This window comes from Aethalodelphis obliquidens, unplaced genomic scaffold (assembly GCF_003676395.1).
Source record: "Aethalodelphis obliquidens isolate GAN/ISIS:26980383/991018 unplaced genomic scaffold, ASM367639v1 scaffold2, whole genome shotgun sequence".
Taxonomy (NCBI): Eukaryota; Metazoa; Chordata; class Mammalia; order Artiodactyla; family Delphinidae; genus Aethalodelphis; species Aethalodelphis obliquidens.
This window is the reverse complement of record NW_020837946.1, coordinates 81,657,795-81,682,128: the sequence shown is the minus strand read 5'-3', so window position 1 is coordinate 81,682,128 and position 24,334 is coordinate 81,657,795. Positions and strand designations below refer to the sequence as shown.

Below are 24,334 nucleotides of genomic sequence, written 5' to 3'. Positions count from 1 at the left end.
CTTTTCCTTTTTTCCACTTGCAGAACACAAATGCTAAATAAAAATAAAGTTTCTTCTGTACCCAGTAATAAACCTGATGCTCCTGAGCAGCAGCCAGAAGAATAGGCATGTCTGCCGTCTCTCTTTCAGACTTGCAGCTCCAGTGCTGACTACCCTGAGGAGCTAATCACTTCTTAGGGAACTTACTCAGAATCCTCATTCATCCACCTTGGTCTGCCTTCATGCTTTGCTTTTGGAAGGAGTTAAGGTGTGAGCAGTAGGAGTTGGTGTATCATAGAGTAATTTTGAAGACCTAATTGGATAGAATCATGGCTGTGTATTTGACAGTATCAGTATTATTAAATCTGTTAATGTATAATGTCTTGCTTTCCTTAGCTCAGAAGCATTTGTCCTGATACACATACTATATTATTTCTTTACATATTCTATTTCTGTCTGCTTGGCAATAGTCTTTTTTAAAATTTGCAATTGTAAAATGTCTTAGAATGTAAGATAATTATATGATTTAAGAGGAGGCAAATTCAGAATTTGTCAGTTTTCAAGTACTTTGTTGAGCAGCTACTTAATTCTTCTTGATCATCCAAAGAGGTTGTTGAGTGAGTTATTAAAAAAATTATATATAAATATAAATCTTGGAATGGTTTAAATGGTAAGAGAAAATTTATAGTATATTTCACATATATTTATAGCATGTAAAATCCATATTTCTAGAAAGATTTCTTTGTATTCTAGTTCTGTTTATCCAACTGCGTTCTAAATATTTCCACTTAGATGTCTCCAGGCACTTAACAATACAAGGGTAATGATCTTCTCTCTCAGACCTGGTTCTCAGTAGATGGAACCAGTAACCATTTGGTTGTACAAGACAGAAATCTAGGATGTGTCCCAGTACTGTTTTTTTCCACCTTATCTGCCTCCCTCTAGTACTTATTTCGTTGCTCAAGGATCCTCTCCTCAGGAGGTCTTCTCTTATTTACCTTGCCCAGTATAAGTTAGGTTTCTCTTTACAGGTGCTCAAGGTAACTAAATTGCTTTTTATTGCTCTTATTTTATAATTATGCATTCATTAGTATGGTTCTTTGATTAGTCTTTCTTCCCCACACTATAGTAAGTGTCATGAGAGCCTGGGTAGCCAGTGCCTGGCACAAACTAGGTGCTCAGTAAAGATTTGTTGAATGAATAGAGAAGTATTATTCATTCCTTTCTGATGTTTGCCAATAGTTAATTTCTTTTCCCCTTAAGGAATAAGCAGCAAGGCTCTTTCTCATCCAGCAACCTAATTACTTGACATTAATGTGCTGATTTGGTTTTCACTATTATCTCCAGTCACAGTGCATGATATTCAAGTTTCATTTTCCAAGTTGTGAATACAGATTACTTTGTTTGGTTACTCTTTATCTATTTGTGTATTTCGGTGAATTATTTTTTTTTGGATTCTGTTTTGCCTCTTATTTTGTAACATAGTTTATGCATTGAGGCCTGCTCTTGGTGTCTTTTGTTTAGTTTGGATCGTTCTGTAGCTTATTCTAATACTCATTTGTTGAGAGGTATATTGAGCAAAGGTACACTTTTTTGGTAAGATGCATGCACAGCACCTACTTGCCCAGTGTTATTACAGTGGCATCTTTGTCTCTGAAAGCACTGGTATGAAAAGAAAAACAGAGATGTTTAAGCCTTGGAAGCTACAGTCTAGTTACTCATTTGGCATGTATTTCTTTCAAGGGATGAATTTTACTTTGGAGTACTGATAAAATGTTTTGATAGTGGGATTAGCTAAGCCTTTTAGATGAATTATTAAATAATCCTGAATCATTATCACAGATGAAAATCAAGAAGCAAGAAAAACTAGTTAAGCAACTGGTACATATAAACAAGTTGTCAAATCTTTTTCGTCAGTGCTATTTGTTCTCTGTAGAAATATTGGAAACTGGGAAATATAGTCAAGTGTTTGGAGGAATTCGAAGTCTTTCTCTACACTGGTGACAATATTTCTCTTGATTTTAAATTAGGGCCCTTCCTTACCTGTTGTGGGATGACTAGGAAAATGAAAATCTTGTTCTTTATCAGAATCTGAGTGTCCTGAGCCTGAAAAATATGCATGGATGCTTCCTTCCAGGGCCACCACTGCTTGCCCTCTTCACTCTGGATTGTAGCTGGGGAAGTAGTTAACAGTAGGCCTGGTCTGTCACTGTGTTCTACTCAGTTCTGATCTTACTCTTCTCCCATCTTATTTTCTTTCCCTAGTGTATTATTTATGTTGCACACACTCACATAGGCACCAGAAATGTTTTTTTGTCTCACTGTAAGGATTCTCCTGTCTTCCATGAGAGGGGAATGAAGCAGTTCAGGAAGTTGGAGATTCTAGATTCTTAGGACAACTGTCTGAGAAACTTAACTCTAGCTATATAAAAATTTCTTTTGCTGCTCCTACAGTTTTTGTTAAAGGCAGTACTGCCCTCTGGTGTCCAGAGTCCAATTCCAACGCATAGCTTCTCAGCTAAATAGCTTTTTTTAAAAAAAACTCTTATAGTTAGTCCTTAGAACTTCTTAGAAAAATAAGTAACAATTATTTAAGACTAGGTTTAGTTTATTTGCTGGCTTGAAGTCCATTGGATCAGGTAACTTGGGGTCATACTAGAGTCATCTATATAATAATACCTCTTATCTGATAGGTAATGTCCAAGATTTAAAAAAGAATATATTACTTTCCTCTGTTTATAAGGAAAGTGTTCTCAGTTCTCATTTAAAAAATATACATTGGATCATTGCCAGCTTTTAAAAAGCTAAATCATTATTCTCCTTCCTTCACTTTTGTAACTGATGTGTCATTTTTCATTTCATTCTGGATATAAATCGTAATTTCTTTTGCCTGTGTTTTTTCTTCACAAGCACGCCTTTCATATAATGATAGAGGTAAGATGCATTGATGTTTGTTTTATGGTTGTGGCACTTTTTGTGGATACATACTAAACATTTTGTTCTTAGATTTTTTGTTGTTGTTGCTTTATTGTCCATCCTCTATAGTTTATGTTGTAGTTTTTTTTCCACTTCTAGTATTAAAAACATGATTGGCTTGTCATAGTAATAGTTTTGGGTTTTAAAGAATTGTTACCAGTGTTTATACTTATCTAAGGTGAAATTAGAAACACAACTGGTTTAGTTGACTAGAAGTTAACACCTAATGGCTAGATTTTTAGCCTTACAAACCTTGTATTGCTTAATTTTTATAGTATGTCATTACCTTAAATGTCAGCATGTGCTCATTTTTAACAGATGCTGACTTTCTGGTCGAATCCATTATCTTTTAATGTGAAATCTATATTTTCAGGTAGTTTCTTTCATCTTTGGCATCTTTAGCAAATGGACTGGCTAGAGAAGTATAACTTGATCTTTTGCTGTCTGGAAGTTTAAGGCTTCATTTAGATTAGAATTCACCTTTCATATGGAGAACTCAGAATAAGTAAAATGATCACAGACTGCTTTACAGCTCTTCACCTCTAATCTTTTATCCACTGTTGGTTATAGTAATGATACTGGGTAGTGGTGCTGGGGTGGGGGGCACTTTTTCCAGCTATTGTCATTTGTCGCTTCTCAACATGTCTTCTGATGCCATAATTTTCACGTACAAGTGGGTAAAGAAGAGATGTAATCAGAGCCATGTTCTAATGAATATCTTTTTAACTGTGCAAAATAGCATGGGTGCTGGAAGAGAGCTGGAACTTAGGGAATGTTTTCAGGAACTCTGTAGTCCTTATAGTTACCCCTCCAAAAGTGGTTTTTCTCTGTAGCAGGGCAAAGCCATGTTTTATGGATAATATCAGAATGTTGTTGTCATTATGAAGTTTAAGTCTGAATTTGTCTCCCCAGGTTCTCATATATTGTAAGGGTATAAATCTTTATTCCTAGAATCAAGTATGAGGTTTTTTTGGGTAAATTAGTATAATGCTGTTAATAAACAGAAAATAATTTCTAATATTCTTAGATTATAGGATAAGTAAAAGCTAGATATGAGGGAAGTGGTTAAAACTTCTTTTAGATGTAAGCTGTTAAATGGAAGAACTGAGAAGTATGAATTAGAAGAACAGTCCGATAACATTTTATTAGAAAAGCAAAAAGATATATTGACTGGTAGTATAGATTTTACAGAGTTGTAATCTGTTACAGAGTTCTCATTTTTGAACCTAACCTTTCTAAGAATTGTAGAATTATCATTTCTAAAAGTTTTGACATTTTGTAGGAGTGTGCCTTTGTAGATCTTCTTCTTACCCTTTGAAAATTGGCCTGTGTTCTCCTAAATTTAAGCTTTTTACTTATAAGTAATTTTGACAAAGCATATTTTCAGGTTGTTAATATATAATGCTGACTATAATGGGAATTTCATTAGGAGAGTGATCTAAGATTTCTTACTGAAATAACGGTAGCTTACAAACTTTGTAAACAGAGTCTTGGAAACTTATGGAAACTTTTAAGTTTATCTACGCATTTGGAAAACATTCAGTGATTTTTTTTTTTAATTCTAAACATAGGCATTGGAAATTTTTGTTTCCTAAAATTAAGGTTAATATTATATTAAAGTCTTATTTTGGGTATTCTTTTTTTTTTTTTTTAAACATCTTTATTGGAGTATAATTGCTTTACAGTGGTGTGTTAGTTTCTGCTTTATAACAACATGAATCAGCTACAGTAGCCAGGACACGGAAGCAACCTAAGTGTCCATCGACAGATGAATGGATAAAGAAGATGTGGCACATATATACAATGGAATATAAATGAAATTGAGTTATTTGTAGTGAGGTGGATGTACCTAGAGTCTGTCATACAGAGTAAAGTCTTATTTTGAACTGCCGACATATTCTTAATTTGAGGTGTGGATTAAGTCATCTAAATCCTATTTTATAGACTGAATCATAAACATATGGTTGGTACTCTTTAGAATAGGGAATGGATAATGTGTATGTTATCTAAAGAGACATTATCAGTCAATTTATTAAAAATTTTAGTGTTTACATATAGTGCTATATTACTCTTTACCTGGTTATTTTCCCTCTTCAGCTTTCAACCCTTATCTGCATACTTTAATTTTTGTCATCCCTGCTTTGAAAACTCAACTTTTCTAACTTATCTCTAAAGGAGGGGGAATCATTGACTTTAACCTTATAGTTATTTAAAGTTTTTCAAAGTGAACTTTGTTTAGTTAGCACAATTACTCTTTTATGCAGTTATCCAATAATTCTTGAACTTAGAGCACTGAGTGGTTTTCTTTGCCTCTAGAAGAGTGGTTTCAACTTGTTCCCTCCTGTCTCCACATTCACATAAGTCATGTACTACGATCAGTGGGGTCTCTTATTGCAGATATATATGATCAGTCAAGGAATGAGGGAGGGAGGATTCAGTTCTGGTAAAACTTCTCCAGAGCGTCTTGTGTCCCCTCCCACTGAGAATCATAATTTGAGAGGCCATACTTCTATAAGATGTACATCTGACTTTCTTGTCACTCTGTTAAACTAAAATAATCTTTAGCTCTACTAACCTTTCATGTTTTGAATGTGTGAAGGAAAAGCAACTTTTGCAGACATTTAAAAAATAAATATCTGATGTTAAAATGGGTCACAGGAAGTCTTCTGGTTTATCATACTGTTTTAAAATAGGAATTCTCAAACCATTTTAGAAAGATTGTCTACTTTAGAAGAAGAAATTACATTATTTTTTCTCTTTAATACTTTGCAGTGTTTCTATTGCTGAGGGTCTTTCTAACATAGATGCCAACTTTTAAAAAATCTTGAGTGGCATCCAGGGGCTGAATAATGCCTAAAGGGAGCACTTACTGTCCTGAGGCATTAGAAGAGGAGGTTTTTGTTTGTTTGTTTGTTTGTTTTAAGGAAGGAGAGTAAAGGCAGAGAGACATGCATTGATAAAGGGGTGACATACAATCTCCAAGTGTCTTAAGTGCCACCCAGTGTCATAAAGTCTGTTGCCACAGAAATTTTAGTTCTTGCTAACAATACTCATTACACAGGCCTTCAAACATGTTACTACTTTCCTCTGGAAGCTTTCCAAAAGGCTTTCTACCTCTTGCTTTAGTTGCAGATATTTAACTAATACAATGTTTTCAGCGAAGGGTAGCCACTCTACTTTGTATAGGAGGATCCCCTGGTGATGCTGTACTCCTATTTATATAGTTGCTCCATTTAAAAAATTAACTATAGCAGTATACTTCTCTTTCATTTTCCATACCTTCTCATCTAATATGATGACCACTTATTTTCTGAATTATTTGTACTTTCTTTGCCCATGAGTCCCAGAATACTAATAATATCTCAGATCAATTCTGGGAAGTAATTATAAGCAAAGGGACAAATTGTTACCGGGTGGAAAAGTTAGAATGAATGGAGCAGTTTGGTTATAGCAACACTAACTTACATATTCCTTTTATGTGCTTTGTATTTGAAATACCTATTTGTAATGTGTTTGAGAATAGCTGTGTGGGTATTTCTGATATTAATGAAGAAAGATTTAAACACTCACTGGGGAAAGTAATGGATTTTGAGGAGTGGTTTCTTTGAGACATAGCCATAATTTGCTGTATCTGGCACTTTTCAAATCCTTATCCTATAAGGAATAATCAACTGGATGAAATTAAAATACCATTAGTAATATCCTGAAGGTCACAGAAAAATCTTAGGAGAATTAGTGAGACTGGATCAAAAAGATTTTAGATCTTTTCTCCTGATTGCTATATATATATATATATATATATATATATGTAGCAGTAGGAATGTTATTGTGAAAACTCTTAATTCAAGTTTCTTGCTTTTTGATCACTATAGGTAATTAGTAATGCTTGAGAATTCAGTTTTGGCAAGATTGAAGTTAATGTCATTTGTATGTGTCTACCGTTTCTGTCAATCGATTTCTCAGTATACTGATATTTAGAAGCGAGATGTGTCATGTGCTGCTCTTTAGATAATATTATTATTGTTTATCTGTAGGACCCAGGACCACCCCCTCCTTCTCCATTACTAGGTTTGAAGCCACTGCAGTTACTAGAAGTGAAAGCAAGGGGAAGATTTGGTTGTGTGTGGAAAGCCCAGTTACTCAATGAATATGTGGCTGTGAAAATATTTCCAATACAGGTATGTTTATTGCAGTTTTCTAGTCTGCATATATTTTTTAAAAGATGCGACTGGCTAGGTCATTGGAACTCAGAAACAGTCTGAAAACACAAGCCGTATGTTTCATGGTGGTTCTTTGTGATACCGGGGGAAGTGGTTAGCCCTTTTATGTCTGCCTTCTCATCTGAGAAATTAATGGTACAACAGTCATGTTTGTTTAGAGTGGTGGAATTACAATACATAAGCATATAGGAGATTTTTTGCCAGTAAAAATTCTACAGAAATGCAAAGTGAAGATGAGGATTCTAATTAAAAAATATAATTCATTGTCTGAGTGGTTTACTTTTTTTTTTTTTTTTTTGCGGTACGCGGGCCTCTCACTGCTGTGGCCTCTCCCGTTGCGGAGCACAGGCCCCGGATGCACAGGCTCAGTGGCCATGGCTCACGGGCCCAGCTGCTCCGCGGCATGTGGGATCTTCCCGGACCGGGGCACGAACCCGTGTCCCCTGCGTTGGCAGGTGGACTCTCAACCACTGTGCCACCAGGGGAGCCCTGAGTGGTTAACTTTTAATGTCCCATTGACATTATCAGAAAAAGCAAACAGAATATTGAAAGAGTAGTGTGCTTTGTTTTAGAATCGCTGTTTGGAGATATATTACCAGGCTGATTCATTTTTGTTCTACTTTGAGTATTGGTGTAATCATTTCAGATTTTGTTTGGTGAATTTTCAGAGGCATTGAGTCAAGACTCCAAATAATTGGTTTACTGTTGACTTGTTTTTCTATTAAAGGGGGCCAACCTTATAAAACCCTGGTCTCATGCACCTCTGAGATATTCTTTAGTTTTGCTCCGTTGGTGGTATAGATCTATGATAATTCCTTTGTTCCTGTTTTCTGCTTATACACACCTGTGGCTAATGCTGTGCATGGTATTGCGATCCTGGCTGGGTTTTTTGATGCAGGCTTCACCCCTGCACCTGTATAGTAGATCTTCCTTATACCAAAATTATTCAATTTCTTTGTCTTAATATACCTAGATTTTTGCCCTCTTACCTCCTTGAAAGTCTGTTCCTAGAGTCTGTGAAGAAGTTTATTACTTTTTTTTTTTTTATTACTGTTAACTGTAGTTTAGTTCTCAAAAGAAAAGTCTTTTGGGCCAAGGTTCACAAAGAAGATCAGGGTTCTTATTTCATGTGAGGAAGCTTAAAAATTAGAGAAGCGCATTTGGATGCTATTAACGTCAGAGTAACAACAAGAACAGTAGCTAACATTTTACTGAATGGTTCTATTGTGTCAGATAGAGGTACTTTACATATGTGAGTACTCACTAATATGTATTATTACCCATACATATAATATAACACACAATATATGTATAATACAACGACCCTATGGGGCACCCACTACAGTCCTTGTTTTGCTGATCAGGAAGCTGAATGATTATGTAACATGCCAAAGGTTCTTAGATAGCTTGGATCCAGAGGGTTCCTAACCGTTATGCTGTGGTGCCTCCCACTTTCGTTATTCTCCCATTGTGAAAAGAAACTAATCCTTTATAAGTAGACATGTAAGAGGTATGGATCACTTGCAGGCACAAGTGAATCTGTGGTGTTTCAAATTATTGTATTGCATATTTATACCCCATTGCTCTCTTATTGACTCTGCAGGGTATTCTAAACATTTTGTTAAGAAGGTTTGACATGCTGTTAGTGTTTGAAAAAAATTTGTTTTCTATTTAGATGAAGTCATTCTCCCTGAATTTCATCTCTCAGAGAGATTATTCTTAATAGTAACACAGGTAACTTCACACCGTGATAAAATTACACTGTAGTACTAACTTGTATGTGGAATGTGTTGCCATTGTTAGGATTCAGAAGTGCAGTATTTCTGATCAACTTCTATGTTTACAAATTACAAACACAAAAAAGTATGTTTGAAGGAATGGGGCAGGGCAGGCATTTGGTATGTAACTGTTACCTGTTGTCAAAGTTTTCTTTTATTAAAAAACAGGACAAAACAAAACCAAAGAATCTCTTAATACTTAGCCTTTAAAAAAAATTGCCTTAGAACTTACTTGAGTAATCTCTTAGATATGGTTTATTTGCCTGTGTTCTTTGCATTCTTACTATTCTTTTTAACTCTAGGACAAACAGTCATGGCAGAATGAATATGAAGTCTATAGTTTGCCTGGAATGAAGCATGAGAACATATTACAGTTCATTGGTGCAGAAAAACGAGGTACCAGTGTTGATGTGGATCTTTGGCTAATCACAGCATTTCATGAAAAGGTAAAACTACTTTCCATTTTAACTCAGTGAAGTCAGGGTTGGCTTACTTCCTAATGTTGGCTACAAAGCCCTCACTTATTTTTCTGGGAACAGTGTGTTATTATAGTTGGTTAATATTTATAAATAAAAACCTGCTTTAAAAATGATTTATTTAATAGAAGAACAAAGATGACAACTTTTTCACCTAACCCTCTACTTATATAATACCAGTCTTTTGTCCCTGATTTCTTGTGCTGCAATTGTACTTCTCTTACAAATAATTATTTTAGTATAGCCAATGCTTAGGAATTTTCATTTACCATTTACTGTCCACTTTTATTACATGAGACATTTTTTCAGCTTGAATTTTGTTTCTTAAAATTCTTTAATTGATGTCACTTAGTGACAAAACTAGGGTCAGGAAATTTATCTGATCTTTGATCAGTCACTGATTTGTAGGGTAATTACCACCAAAACACACTTGCTATTTTTCCTCAATTTTTCTGCTTTCAGAGTTAGTATGAAAGTATACATTAATGGAGTAGGAAATTGTGATCTTCTTGGCAATCAGTTTCATCACTGTCAGAAAAAAGTGGCTGTTTTAATTCCCTTAATTCTTGACTAAAAGGTTGGCAGTAATCTCTAGAGGAAGATTCTTTAGGTTAGTTGTTGTTCATATGTTTTAATTTTTGTTCTCCTAGTCCTATTTATAACATCTCTATAGTCAACATATTTTAACTTTTAAAATATTTTCTAGAACTTTAGATTTTCAATAACCTTTTTTTTTTTTTTTTTGTTAATTTTGCCTTCTCAATGGGAAATTGACCAACTGTGCTTGTAGCAAACCTTTAAAGATTAGTGGTATTCCTTTCAAATGTTTATTAATGTGAAACTTGAACCCTTCCAGAAAGATTGCGTTTTGGATATTATTCACTGAAAGGAAAACTATGTTGCCTTCCATGACCTCTTAAAAGTAAAAAGGAAAGTCTCCATATACATACGGCTTTTGTCAAGAACATAAGTTGTTTTTTTTCCCCCTTCCTTTAGGGTTCACTATCAGACTTTCTTAAGGCTAATGTGGTCTCTTGGAATGAATTGTGTCATATTGCAGAAACCATGGCTAGAGGATTGGCATATTTACATGAGGATATACCTGGCCTAAAAGATGGCCACAAACCCGCCATATCTCACAGGTAGAGCTAAATTTATATTATTTTACCCAATAATTCAGTATTTATTATTTAAACTTTCAATCCCCTGGGCAAAATTTATTTTTCCCCTAGTTACCTAATCATGCTATAGGAAGCATTGATTTTCACTTGTTTTTCAAATTAGCTTTGAGATTGGCCAGGAAGTATTTTGGATAATGTATATATTAACATCATTGTCAAAGGTTAATTATTGACTTATGTTTCAATTTGTCTCATTTCCGAAAACATAGTTAAGAAAAAGTGTATTTTCTTTGTCTCAAAGGAGAAATCTGTTTTACCTCAAAACATGATTTACTTCAAAGATGATTATAAATAGGTATAAGGGGATGTAATTAAGGAGAGATTTTGAGTATCTTTTTTGCTTGTGTTTTGAATGACCATGTGATCATTACCTAAGTTGAGGTGGAAGGAGGTATTATTTGAATAATTGGGTTTACTAAATTTTCTTTTTCAGTGAAGAAATAGTACTTGGACTCAACAATTGTCATATCCTTAAAAGGGAAACTGTTAGTTCCCTTAAACATGGGATTCAGTTTGCCATTGTGTATTTAACTTCCTTGAACATGGGGTCAATCTGTCATCTTATATTCAGTTTAAAGATGGATGTTTTAAATTACCTGATTCATTTAACAAATACTTAGTTGAGTGCCATCAGGTGGTGTCTTAGGTTGCTGGGAGGCATTACTTTTATTCCAATTCTAATGTAGATTCTGATTTTGAAAACCTTAAATGACTTCTACCTCAGAAATAGCTTCCCTTCTCACCTTCCTACATAGTCTAACCCTGTCCTCCTGGATTTTTGCTCACCTCACCTAGTCCTATAGGGAACTAATCCTTTGGAACCCCCAAAGGTTATTATAAGTAGGGTCCCTAAAAATCGTTTGAGTCTAAAACTGATTTTTGTAGCATTTGTGGTTGTCTATCTATGCGTCCTTTGTCTCACACTTTGTGTCTGCACACATAAATTTACCATTGCTCATGGTACCGGTGTGTTTACTGGGGTATAGTAAGCCCTAGGATGAGCTAGTTGAGGCTAATGTGTAGAGGAAGACATCTGATTGCCTTAAAATGGTTACTCTTTTTGGAACACCAGGATCCAGCTGGAGCAGTGTATGTTTATGGTGAAAAATTTCTCTTATACATTCGTAGAGATGCTTTTGTACAGCCAAGTTGGTGAATGTAATAAGAACCATTAAAATAAGGGACCGTTTTAAAATGTAGGCCTGTGTGTCATCCAATTCAGCTTTAACTGAAAATTCTTTCATTGTGGTTTTTAAATTTCAGTGTCAATGAGAGTTTCTAACTATAAACTCTGAAATATGCTTATTATCTTAAAACAACAACAATTTTATGATTGGTAGTTAGGAGTGACATAGATAACATGTAGGCTGGACAGTACTTTTGGAATGGCAGCTCTTTATAAAACTGCTTTATGGAGAGAATTCCCTCTTATTGTCCATGTAATGGATACGACTAGGTCACTGTACCCTTGTGCTTCAAGCTATCTGGAGACTTAAACTTTTTGTCCCTCTGCCCTTTTCTGTATTTCATACTTTGAAATAACTATTTTTTTTAAAAGCATACATAGTCTCTCTTCCTACTTACAGTCAAAAAATTTAAAAGATAACTTGTTTAAACTGAATTTGAATACTTTATCTTTCTATTTGCAAGGGACATCAAAAGTAAAAATGTGCTGTTGAAAAACAATCTGACAGCTTGCATTGCTGACTTTGGGTTGGCGTTAAAGTTTGAGGCTGGCAAGTCTGCAGGTGATACCCATGGACAGGTAAGGATAACTGTAAACTGTAAGAAAAAATAATCTTGTCCCATATTTTCTTAGATGGCATCTGGGATCAGTTGGTCTAAAATTATTGTGCTGGTTCTTAAATTGGTATCTATTATAAAAATGATTCTCGGGCTTCCCTGGTGGCACAGTGGTTGAGAGTCTGCCTGCCGATGCTGGGGACACGGGTTCGTGCCCCGGTCCGGGAAGATCCCACATGCCGCGGAGCGGCTGGGCCCGTGAGCCATGGCTGCTGAGCCTGCGCGGCCGGAGCCTGTGCTCCACAATGGGAGAGGCCACAACAGTGAGAGAGGCCCGGGTACTGCAGGAAAAAAAAAAAAAAAAAAAAAGACTCTCTTAAGAGTAATATGTTAAATTTGCTGAGGAAGATATTTTCATATGGTGATGAAGGACTGTTAGGACCTCAGGTGGTTTAGATCAAGCAATTCATAAAACAATTTAGATGTCATAGGATTCTATTTTTAAAACTAATCAAAGAAGAATCCAACACATTTTAATAAGCCTCATTCTTCTAGGGAGTTCTTAATATTAACTCACTAGTTTTAACTTGTTAATTCTTTCACTATCTTAAGAGGAATGGAAGAATAATCAGTCACTATTCATGTTATAATGTACTAAGATCTAGTGCCTGTTTTTCCAGACAGCAATGATAGTTTCTTGCTTCTTGGTCTCTATTGCTTCTTTAAGTCTTTAATCAACTTTATAGCTTTTCTCTGAATTCTCTCCAGAGTTCAGAGGACTTCTAAGGCCCTGAGCAAGGAGTTTAATTTTACTAACCAAGGTCTGCACAGAGACTTCAGCAATGGGAGCCTTTAAGGAAGCCAAAGAGGAAAAGAACATTATCCATACATTTTATTCTCAGAAACTGAGGCTCTAGGAAAGGTGTTTTCAAACTAGTTTGACCTGAAAGGTGATATTTCCTTACAAAGCCAAATGATTTTGCACAATCATTACTTCATCTTTCAAATCAGGCAAATTATTTGATCATCTGATTCTCAGCTTTCTTTTTGCCCAGTGTGTCCTACTGACCTCCAGGAACATAGCACAACAAATTTTGACAACATTGACTAATGATTTAAGAATTTAGTCAGCAGTCATAGTTCTAGAAAAGTTGACAACATATGTATTTGGGAAGGAAGGCAGTTTTGCGGAGAATGTACTGAGATGGGAGATTGTGCAGGAAGCCTAGGACCAGGCTTCTGAGCTGATTGTCTGATTACCTTAAGACTAAATTTTGGGAAGAGTTTAATCCTTTGGTACCTTATAAACCTCCCCCCTTTTTAAGAAAAGAATTTGGGGATTCATTCATATCTTTTTTTTTCAATTTTTTTTAAATAGATCTTTATTGGAGTATAATTGCTTCACAATACTGTGTTAGTGTCTGTTGCACAACAAAGCGAATCAGCCATATGCATATGCATGTCCTCATACCCACTACCTCTTGAGCCTCCCTCCCATCCTCCCTGTCCCACCCCTCTAGGTCATCGCAAAGCACCGAACTAATCTCCCTTCATTCATATCTTTTAATGCCCTCATGATTGGCTTACATGATGAGGGTAAAAATAACTAATAATACATAATAATTACATATATATATAATAATGAATAATACATCACTGATTCCTTGACTTTAGATTTCATGGACCAGAAAGTTTCAAAATGCTTGTTATTGCATATTTTATATATTGCAAAGAACACTGGGAAAAAAATAACATTTTTCTCTAATATCATCATCAATTTATAAAAGAGAGGACATTTTATACTAAAAAGGAAGATGTCATCATTTCATAAGAAAAGAAGTACTTTGGAAGGCATAACAGTTATCTTCAGGAGAAAAGTAGATTTTGGGGAAAAGCTTACTTACAGTACAATTAAAATAGTTATTTAAAGTAGCAAAAAAGGCAAAGCTACCTTTTTACCCTTTCTTTAAAGTGTTCTCCTTATTAAATGAATTAAAAACTTTGGGTTTTTGAACTTCAGTGTCTTAGTGATCTATCCTTGTTTTTTCTTAAACATCTCTTTATATGTATATTTGCAGATAATTGCCCAACTTCTAGTCTATAGATCATAGTCACTTAACTTATGGAGCTTTTGGAAATACCAGTATCTGGGCCGCTCCCTAGACCTATTAAACTCAAGTGGATTAATCTAACCACCTATCTCACAGAAATTAAGTGTTCATATATGAATCTTGTCAAGCACCAACCAAAGTTAGCTGTGCTAGCTTAGTAACCATAGTTACATTACTAAGAAATACCAGATTGTTAGGGACAGATATCAATAAAGAATTTAAGACAGAATTCATGAAGAAACAAATACATAGATTTTGTGGAAACAGAACTTTAAAAAGTTTATCCATCCTGTACTTGGCTAATTCATTTTATGTTTATTAGGGTTTTTTTTTTCGTACAGAGAAAGAGAAACTCTCAAAAGGAGTATTTTTTTAAAAAAGATACATTTCAAACAATGTACAGTTAAAAAGTATACAGCCTTTTTTCTCTGTTCCATCCTCTCTCCACAAATAACGATTGTTCAGTTTCTTGTGATTACTTCCAGAAGGGGGAAAAAGTCGAAGCCTAGACCAGCATAATGTCTGTTGATATATCTGTATCCAGAAGGGATCTTAGTATATATACTGCTTTGTTCTTTGCTGTTTTCATCTTACAGTATTTTTGGAAATCTTTCCATATTTGTCCTTATAGATTTACCTCATGTTTTTTTTAAGAGCTGCATAGTACTCTTACTTATTTAAGCAGTCCCTACTGATGGTTGCATCCACTGTTTCCAGGGTCTTGGCTGTTGTATTATTTGAAATGGAATAAAATTCTGGTAGTCATAATTTAGTTATCTTACCTAATACTAGAGCACACTTGGTTTTGATTCTCTTTACAAAATCATAAAATGTTAGTTCACAAAGTTAGTAAGTGCTGCTTGCTTTCAACATCTTTTTCAGGTTGGTACCCGAAGGTATATGGCTCCAGAGGTATTAGAGGGTGCTATAAACTTCCAAAGGGATGCATTTTTGAGGATAGATATGTACGCCATGGGATTAGTCCTGTGGGAACTGGCTTCTCGCTGTACTGCTGCAGATGGTAAGGGAACATATATTTTTTTAAAAGACATATACATATATATATGTATACCTGTACCTACTACACGTGTATGAAAAGGGTTGATTACTCTCAAAGGTAATATTTTAAAGTACAATTTTTTAAAAATAGACTCCAAGAGGTGGTAGCATAAAGAAAACTCAGGAGGCAGGGGATGCGGAGGGCAGGAGAGGAAAGGTACTGATACGTATTGATCCATTACCATTGCCAGATGTTTTGTTGGGCACTTTACATACCTTCAGCTTATTTCCTAAAACAACTTTGGAGGTAATTATCACCTCAGTTGTGAGGAATTTGATGCTCAAATTTTAAATAGAAATTAAATAGCTTGTCTGTTTTAGTTGCAGAGTGATAAGTGGTGAAATCAAGATTTGAAACTCTGATCCAGATTCAGGGAGAGGGCTGCTACTTTGGTAAGATCACGAGGGTCCTGAGACACCTAAGAGTTAAAGTCAACTCTTGGGTGAGAGGAGGTGCACAGAGTCGGGGGATTTTGCCTCCCAGGATACTCAGGCTGGCTGTTCAGCCCTCCTGTGATGGATTGAATTACCATTCTATCCTCCATGACCCAGAACTGAGTGTGTGTTACAGCACAAGTTAGATTCTGCCTCCTTAAAGCTTTGTTAAGTCTGATCTGATGTAGACATTATTGTGAACATAAGTTACATTCCCTAGCACATCACCTTGGTTCTAAGGGATTCCTAGTCCTTGTTCTTGAAGTCCTTTTCAAGTCCTAAAAATATTTACATTGATTGACTCATTATAAACCTGCATATTATGTTCCTAGTGTGACAGAATTATAGCGTTGTAGGTATTCTGTCTTTAGTGCTCCTCAGAAGGTCTCTACCCTCTCCAATTATACTACTTTTTTGGATATGAGAATATAAGGCAAATTTCCTATTAAACTCCCAAACCAAGTAAATTATTTTGATCTTTTAAAACTTTAATTTATAAAAGTTATAACCATCTTAACCTATGTTTATAAGAATATTTTCTGAGTACTGTAATAGTTTCTCAGTGTAGGACAGACTACCTCTGGTATATGAAACTTGATTTGGGATACTCTGCTTTTAAAGGGAATTTAGTGGAAAGTGCTCAGGAATGGACAGCCATTCATTCTTCCAAAATTGGCGTGGGAATGGATCCAGAACCTAAGAAAGGTTGAAGCAATTTGGATATAATTTTAGCTTAGAAGTCTATAGGAAGAAGAGTAAGCTGTTCAGTGTGTTTTGGCTCAAAGTGGAAGAAAAAATGCATTTATTGCGTGCATTTATGGAGGCACAAGTAGGTTAGATGGCAGATGTTACAGGAAAATATATTTCTTCAGAATTTCATTAACATGAACTCTCCAAAGCAAGCCAATTGGATGTAGTGTTATAGGGGATACACAAGTAATATACAGTTTAGTTAAGGTGATAAAATGTATCCTGGACAGTTAACTCCAGAGTAAGGTAAGTATGAATTGTCTACATAGGCAAATGTTTTTGGATGAATGTTAATACCTGAGAAATGTTAAGGGAGTGTTATGGGAGCTTAGAGGTGTGAGGACTTGCTTTGTTGGTGGGGAGGAGAGGTTATCAGGGAAGTTTTTATGGAAAAAGAATAGGATAAGGATAGATGCTTACATTTCTTAAATGCCTTGCATGTGCTATGAAATACTCAATTTCAGAGTCAGGCATTTCTGATTCAAGTCAGAAATAGAAGCAGAGGGGACAGTATGAACACTGCTAACGTAAGTGCTTTTCAATTTTTTAGATGGCTAATTGTTGATGGTTCAGTTCAGTGATTCTCAAACTTTAACGTGCAAACCAAACTCCTGGGAATCTTGTTAAAATTCAGATTTTGACTCGGTAGGTCTGAGGTGGGGCCTGATATTTACATTTCTTACAAAAGCTACCCCATCAGTGCCAGTGCTGGACCTGTGGACCACACTTTGAGTAGCAAGGGTTAAATAGACACCTTAGAATGTCAGTACTCTAAGTGATTGGAAATGCTTCAGCAGAGACTGACTATCCAGCCATCAAGGATTCTTATATTTAGACAGGGTTGAGTTAGATGGCCTCCTTCTTGATCAGCTGTTTATAACTTATATTCTACGCAGGAGTATTTGGTGTGTTTTGAGAACTTATACAAGGTTTATGTCTATATACAGACACATCTGGTCACTGAATTCTGTCAACGGGAGACAGTTTAGTGATTGAAAGCACAGACTTTAGAGTCACTGAGGTGGATTCAAATTCCAACTCTATCACTTAACAGCTGTATGCCCTTGTGCAGATGATGGAACTTTTTCTTGAGCTTTTTATCTGTAAAATAGGGTAATGCCACCTTCACTCCGTGAAGATAAAATGGAAGTAAATAATATAAAGTTCCTGGTTAGCATAAGTGCTCATCAGTTATTAGTTATTACAAACTCCTAACTGAATTTCCATATTTGCGTAGGCCTAAGAAAAAGAACATGTAGAATAAATCTTGCTTGTCTGTGAAGGCACATTCTGATTCGTTGGGGACCCTTTTTGTAGAGTACATTTGTGATTTTTAAAAAAACAATATCTGGCAGCTCCTGTGAGGGCAGAGAAGAGGTGTGATTCTGGGGTACGTAATTCCTCATGTGGAATGTGTAGGGGGTTTGGGCATGTCAGAATAAAAATGGTTATAGCAGACCGAACCCAAAATCTTCAGAGATGAAAGCACTACTATTTACAGTCTGATCTGAATTGCAAGAGTGGGTACCTTAAAGAGCTATTATGTCCTTAATATGCAGAGATCCATGGTTCCCTATGTGCTATATACAAACAGAGATAGGCATTCCTTATACAACAGGTAATAAAGCTCCTTTCACAGTCCTTAGCAGAGTTACATGCCAAATTACAGACTTTCTGATTTCCTCTAAAGTTTGCGTCACACTGCGGTATAAGTACAGTTGAGGGTTTGTTTCTCTCCCGTCACTATAGCATATGACAGTTGGGAAAAGGTGATTCAGAGTGTGTTTTAGAAAGCTTGTTCCAGTTTGGAAGTTAGGAAGATTTGAATTACAATGATTTTTCCCCTTTTTTTACATTTCAGGACCTGTAGATGAATACATGTTGCCATTTGAGGAGGAAATTGGCCAGCATCCCTCTCTTGAAGACATGCAGGAAGTTGTTGTGCATAAAAAAAAGAGGCCTGTTCTAAGAGATTATTGGCAGAAACATGCTGTAAGTTATATAGTTAGCTTTGCACTTGAATTTCCAATAAAAAATGTTTTTCAGAGGAATGATTGATATCTCTGCACATTTCTCTTTTTTTCTGAGGTGGTGGTCTTCATACAGGATATTCTGAACTAGAGTTCTAGAAACAACAGAATTAAGGCTATGTTCACTGGTGAGGAAGATGGTGAGGTCAGAGCCTTGGGGCACTCAGCTCTGTGGTCTTTCTTGTGCAGATGAGTGTGCCCCCCCGTTTGGACATCTTCCCGGGGGAGGAGTACTTGGCTCTGAGCCTGCGGATAGTCGGGTAGGCTTGCTGATCACCACCTTCCCAGGTCATTTAAGAAAGTGAAGCGCCCAGTTTTCTCCTCTCCATGACAGTTTTTGCATTTTGATTTGGGACTGGATGATTTTCAAGTTCTTAAGAACTTAAGAGACTAGGTAGGTGAAGGGTGGAACAAAACTGCCCTGGTTATTTTGGTCTAGATATAACTAGAAACATGGATAAAGCCAGGTAGAAAATCCTTAAGGTTGGCTTTTGAACCTTTTTTCCTACTTTAACTGCAAGGTAGAAATGCTGATATTAAGAAAACAATAAAAATTGGTAAACTTCTTAAAGCCTCGGTTTTGAATACAATTCAGAGGTTAGCATTTAAATTACCTGGTTTATGAACAATGGTCAGGGATTTCTGGAATTAAAGAAACGGTGCTCTGTGAAGACCTAGATGGGTAGGATTGGGTCAGGGGGAGGGAGGTCCAAGAGGGAGGGGATATATGTATACATATTGGCTGATTCACTTCACTGTGCAGCAGAAACTAACATGACATTGTAAAGCAATTATACTCGAAAAAAAAATCACCTGCTGTGATAGTCCTAATGCTCAGAAAAAAACATTGATTTCTCTCAGTGCTTTTCTCCATGTGTCTGCATATAATAGATACTCAAAAGTGAATGCTGACAAATATCAAACTTGGCTAATCTTGAAACTTTCTTCGACCCACAACAATAGCAATTTTTTTGTGAGAGTTTTAGTCTGTTGCCTAACAGAAAACAAAAACTGATGTGGTGTTTGAATGTGTTTTTCCTTTTTAGGGAATGGCAATGCTCTGTGAAACGATAGAAGAATGTTGGGATCACGATGCAGAAGCCAGGTTATCAGCTGGATGTGTAGGTGAAAGAATTACTCAGATGCAAAGACTAACAAATATCATTACCACAGAGGACATTGTAACAGTGGTCACGATGGTGACAAATGTTGACTTTCCTCCCAAAGAATCTAGTCTATGATGGTTGCACCATGTGTACACACTGAGAAAAAGGACTCTGAACTGGAGCTGCTAACGAAACTGCTTACAGTTTATTTTCCGTGTGAAATGAGTAAGATGTCTCCTGGACATCTCAGAAAGAAGACCCTCGTTTCAAAAGGTGGCTCTGGGAGACTTAATGGCATTGCCTGTAGCAGAGACATGAAGGACATGAGACTAAGAGAAAAGTTGCAAACTCTAAAAAGAAACTTTTGAAGAAGTGTACATGAAGAATGTGGCCCTCTCCAAATCAAGGATCTTTTTGGACCTGGCTAATCAAGTGTTTGAAAACTGACATCAGATTTCTTAATGTCTGTCCGAAGACACTAATTCCTTAAATGAACTACTGCTATTTTTTTTTAAATCAAAAACTTTTCATTTCAGATTTTAAAAAGGGTAACTTGTTTTTATTGCATTTGCTGTTGTGTTTCTATAAATGACTATTGTAATGCCAATATGACACAGCTTGTGAATGTTTAGTGTGCTGCTGTTCTGTGTACATAAACAAAGTCATCTAAGTGGGGTACAGTAAAGAGGCTTCCAAGCATTACTTTAACCTCCCTCAACAAGGTATACCTCAGTTCCACGGTTGCTAAATTATAAAATTGAAAACACTAACAAAATTTGAATAATAAATTGACCCGTTTTGTAACAAGGTATTACAAATTCACTGTGTTATTTAAGAAAAAAGGTAAGCTATGCTTAGTGCCAACAGTAAGTGGCCATTCGTAAAGCAGTGTTTTAGCTTTTCTTGTGCTAGCTTGTGATTTAAGGAAAAAAAAGTGCTGTTTTTTGAAATGAAAAAATGGTGTCTTTCCCCTTTCTCCCGTATTTTAAAGCTTCATCTTATATCCAGTTCCCAAAATGTTGCATACTTACCTACGTATTTTTCTAGGTGTGCTGTGCTTGGGGACTATTTGAAAATTTAAAGCATGATTTAAATTTTTTAAAGTGAGCTGTAACACTGGAAAGCTCTTCATTTTTATTCTTTTAAAATAGATTTTTTTTTTCCTATTTATAGATGTAAAATTGTAGTGTATTTCTTTTCACCAAACAGTGTGTGGGACATTCTTTATCACTGTTTTAGGATCACCTCAGGAAGTGTCATTACCCAGAATTCCTCACTCTCTGCTTCGAGACTTGTAACTTTATCACTATATTTCTGCTTGGTGCCATCTTGTCAGAGTAATATTTGATGTCTGTGATATGTCAAGAATTATCCTAGGATAGAGATTTAAATTTTTAAGCACAGATTTCAGATGTTACTGCTTTAAAACAAATCAGGGATAACAAGTTAAACTTACAACTTAAAATATGCAATGACATTTAGAGGTAACCAATGTTGATATAGGTAACATAGCTTAGCCTCCTCCCACGAATTGCTTTTACAACTAACCCTGATATTAGTTTAGGATAGTTCATGCCTTATCTTTGATAAGAAAATGGAATTGACGGTAGGTAGGTGCCAAAGTGCTTTTCAAAACAATATTACATTAGAATATAATTGGATTCTTTCTCAAATTTATAGGCCAAAGTAAAACATTAATTTCCTGAATTTCTGGATTACTGATGACCAACAAATAGCCAGTATTATGCTATGTACTTTTGTCAGGTCATTTTAAAATCCATACATTAATTTTATAAAAGAATTTTTTACGTGTCACTATCAGGAGCTCACTGTGAATGTGTTATCTTCAAATGGCTATTTAACCACACAGTACACTACATTTTACATAAAACATGCACTTAATCTCTGGGAATAATAAATTATATTATTTATAAATAATACATAGGTCAACAAGACTCCTTTAAGCAGGGAGGGAAAGAAGAATAACAGCATTGTTGTCTGTGTGCCACACACCATACAGAACTTTGTGCTCTTGGTCACATAATGTACCCAAGGCTTTGTTGTATTTCTAAGAATTCCCATTTCAATGTTGAGTTCACCTTTATTTCAAAAAGTACTTGGCTTCTCAATTTCTTGGTCTGGTTTTGCTTCCACTTGGAAACTAATTAAGAAGGGAAAATGAGAATGTTCATACATGAAAATTGTTAATCTCCTGAAGACTAATTTCTACCTGTTGTGAACAATCCTGTTTTTAAAAGTTAAAAAAAAAAAATCAAATCAAAAGAAAACAAAAGGGAATATTATGATGAATGTTTGGCTTATGTGAATCTTAGAGATAAACTTTATAAGACCACTTATTCACAAAATAAAGTTTTCTCTTCATGTTAGAAAAAATTTTTAGAAATCCTGGGTATTGTACTTAAAACTCTAGCTAACCAATTTTAAAACCTGTATCCTTTTGAGAATTACATTGACAGAAAAATACTTTTTATAAGCAGTAAAATAAGAATGTTCCAGTGACTACCTGTCCTGATACCTAGTCTTGTTAAAACTTTCTTTTGCAGGGCATTTTCATGTTTGGTTTACAGTCAGTGTAAGTGGGCAAGTTAATAAAAACTTTGAGCTTAGGGATACTGAAAAAAAGAAAGATCAAAAAGAGAAAAATGATTTGTTTTGGGGTACACTAAGACCCCAGTAATTTTTTCCTCATGTGTATGGTGCTCCTTATGATTCGTCTTGTATTTTGCCTTTATGACACCCATCAGAACTGCTGCTCTAACTTATACTCTCTACCTTGCCCAGATCTCCGTGTAAGGAATGCTTTATGATCAACTGCCATAGGACTGATGGATTAACCAGTGTTTGGCTTTATTCGAAGTTTATGCCCTGCACAGCTCTTGTATGTATTTTAGATGCTAGGAAGTTTTTAGCATGTGATGTGTGATTCTTGTTTGAATGTTTATTACAGGTACCTTGTGAATTCCAGAACAGAGACTGTGCCTCACAATTGTTGGTCCCATGAACTTGCACTATCCTTCATGGTGATGTTTCGAAAATACAATCAGGAAAAAAAAAAGTTTATAACTTAAAAATGAGTCATATATCATGAAACTAAAAAGAATCTGTTCTTCCCCCTTTCTTCACTCCTAGGTAACAGCTACATTTAAGTAAAATGCAGGTGGTAGGGGAAAAATCCTGGCCAGATGATAGTTTAGTGGAATAAACTGATTACTGTTTTAAAAAAATGCTTCACCACGGATATTTTCCAGTTTCTCTTTTTTACCTTTTTAAAATACTACTTTTTAGGAACATTTGGTATAATGTGCATAAAATTATTTACTGATTTATGGGCAAATGATACAAGTAGCATCTTGATTGAACATCATTTACCTCAGATATTCAACCAGCAGTACATTTTTTAATGCAGTCTCAACCCATATCCTATTTGTTACCTCTCAAAATATTGGTAAACAGTTATTTTAGCTTTACTCTGTATTTCTTGTCAGTGTTTTGGGCACAGGTTGTTGTACTACTGTCAAATTGTACTTGCTATTTTTTCTGCAAGTATTTAACAAAAAGTTAAAAAAGAAAAAAAAAAGTCCCATAAAACCCCACCTTGGGTAAGTGATTGTTAAATATTGTACAAATAAAATGTATGCTATCCCCATTCCATTCCCAAGTTAAATAAAAAAATAAATACGGTATGATTTGCATATGAAGTTTTTCTTTAGTTATACGTTCTTAAAGAGGGGAACAGTAGCTTTATAATTTACAGTGAGGCTTACACCTTGAGATTTGCAAGAATGGGGACAGGTGAAAGGGAGGTTTGTCAGTTGTGGCATTTCCCTCCTTTGTTGTGTAAACAGATTGTATTCCCACTAAACTACATATGTTGGTCCTGCCAATTTTAAGAGAGGCTAAATGGTCTTAGTTACCTTGTCTTTTCATACGGAGATTTAAAAAAAGTGGCTTAGGTAATAGACATCAAAGACATAAACTACTCTTCCCAACTGTAACTAGTTTACCAGTTGAACAGAAGAATTCTGGTATTTTCACTTAGGGTAATCGGTGAGAGAGATCACCAAGGAAGCTAGCATTCATTTACATTTTTAGTGTTGCAAATTCTTTTGTTTATCCTGTGACTTTCGAAGAAAGGGGGGGGTGGAAGAGCCCTACCTTGTCACACTGAGCGTCACAGTTCACACCCATGGATTCTCAATTTTTGGGGGGTAAAGGTGAAGGAAAGGGCAACACTTAGGTTATGGTGGTTTGAAAGAACCTGCGTTGTCTTCTAAAACCAAATGAAAATGCAAACCATGGTGGAATCTGCAAGGAATCTCTACAGAAAGACCGAAACTGTTTCCACAGCGTTGTTCTGCAAAACAGATTCTTCAGACAGTTAATAGTATATAATCAACACATATAGCATTATGATGTGGTAAGTTTGGACCAACAGCTCTTATCTCCTCAGAGCCATTCACATGCATGTC

At 35.6% G+C, this 24,334-nt stretch overlaps 1 protein-coding gene across 4 annotated transcripts in view; it reads left to right on the top strand.

Moving 5' to 3' along the window:
* The window catches only part of ACVR2A (activin A receptor type 2A), an 86,016-nt gene extending 62,465 nt beyond the window's left edge, over positions 1–23,551 (top strand). Inside the window, exons 5-11 of one of the 4 annotated variants that reach the window (XR_003438219.1) lie at positions 6,990–7,133; positions 9,256–9,399; positions 10,426–10,571; positions 12,261–12,375; positions 15,347–15,485; positions 15,845–15,916; positions 18,570–18,597. Coding sequence is in view for 3 of the 4 variants with exons in the window: in XM_027131642.1 (XP_026987443.1) it covers positions 6,990–7,133; positions 9,256–9,399; positions 10,426–10,571; positions 12,261–12,375; positions 15,347–15,485; positions 18,570–18,700; positions 19,785–19,979 (1,014 nt within the window). In the remaining variant the exon portion in view is untranslated. Of the gene's footprint in view, positions 1–6,989; positions 7,134–9,255; positions 9,400–10,425; positions 10,572–12,260; positions 12,376–15,346; positions 15,486–15,844; positions 17,316–18,569; positions 18,701–19,784 lie in introns of those variants that run through there. The other 3 variants (XM_027131642.1, XM_027131655.1, XM_027131645.1) reach the window with 3 other exon arrangements.
* The last annotated feature ends 783 nt before the right edge of the window (positions 23,552–24,334 follow it).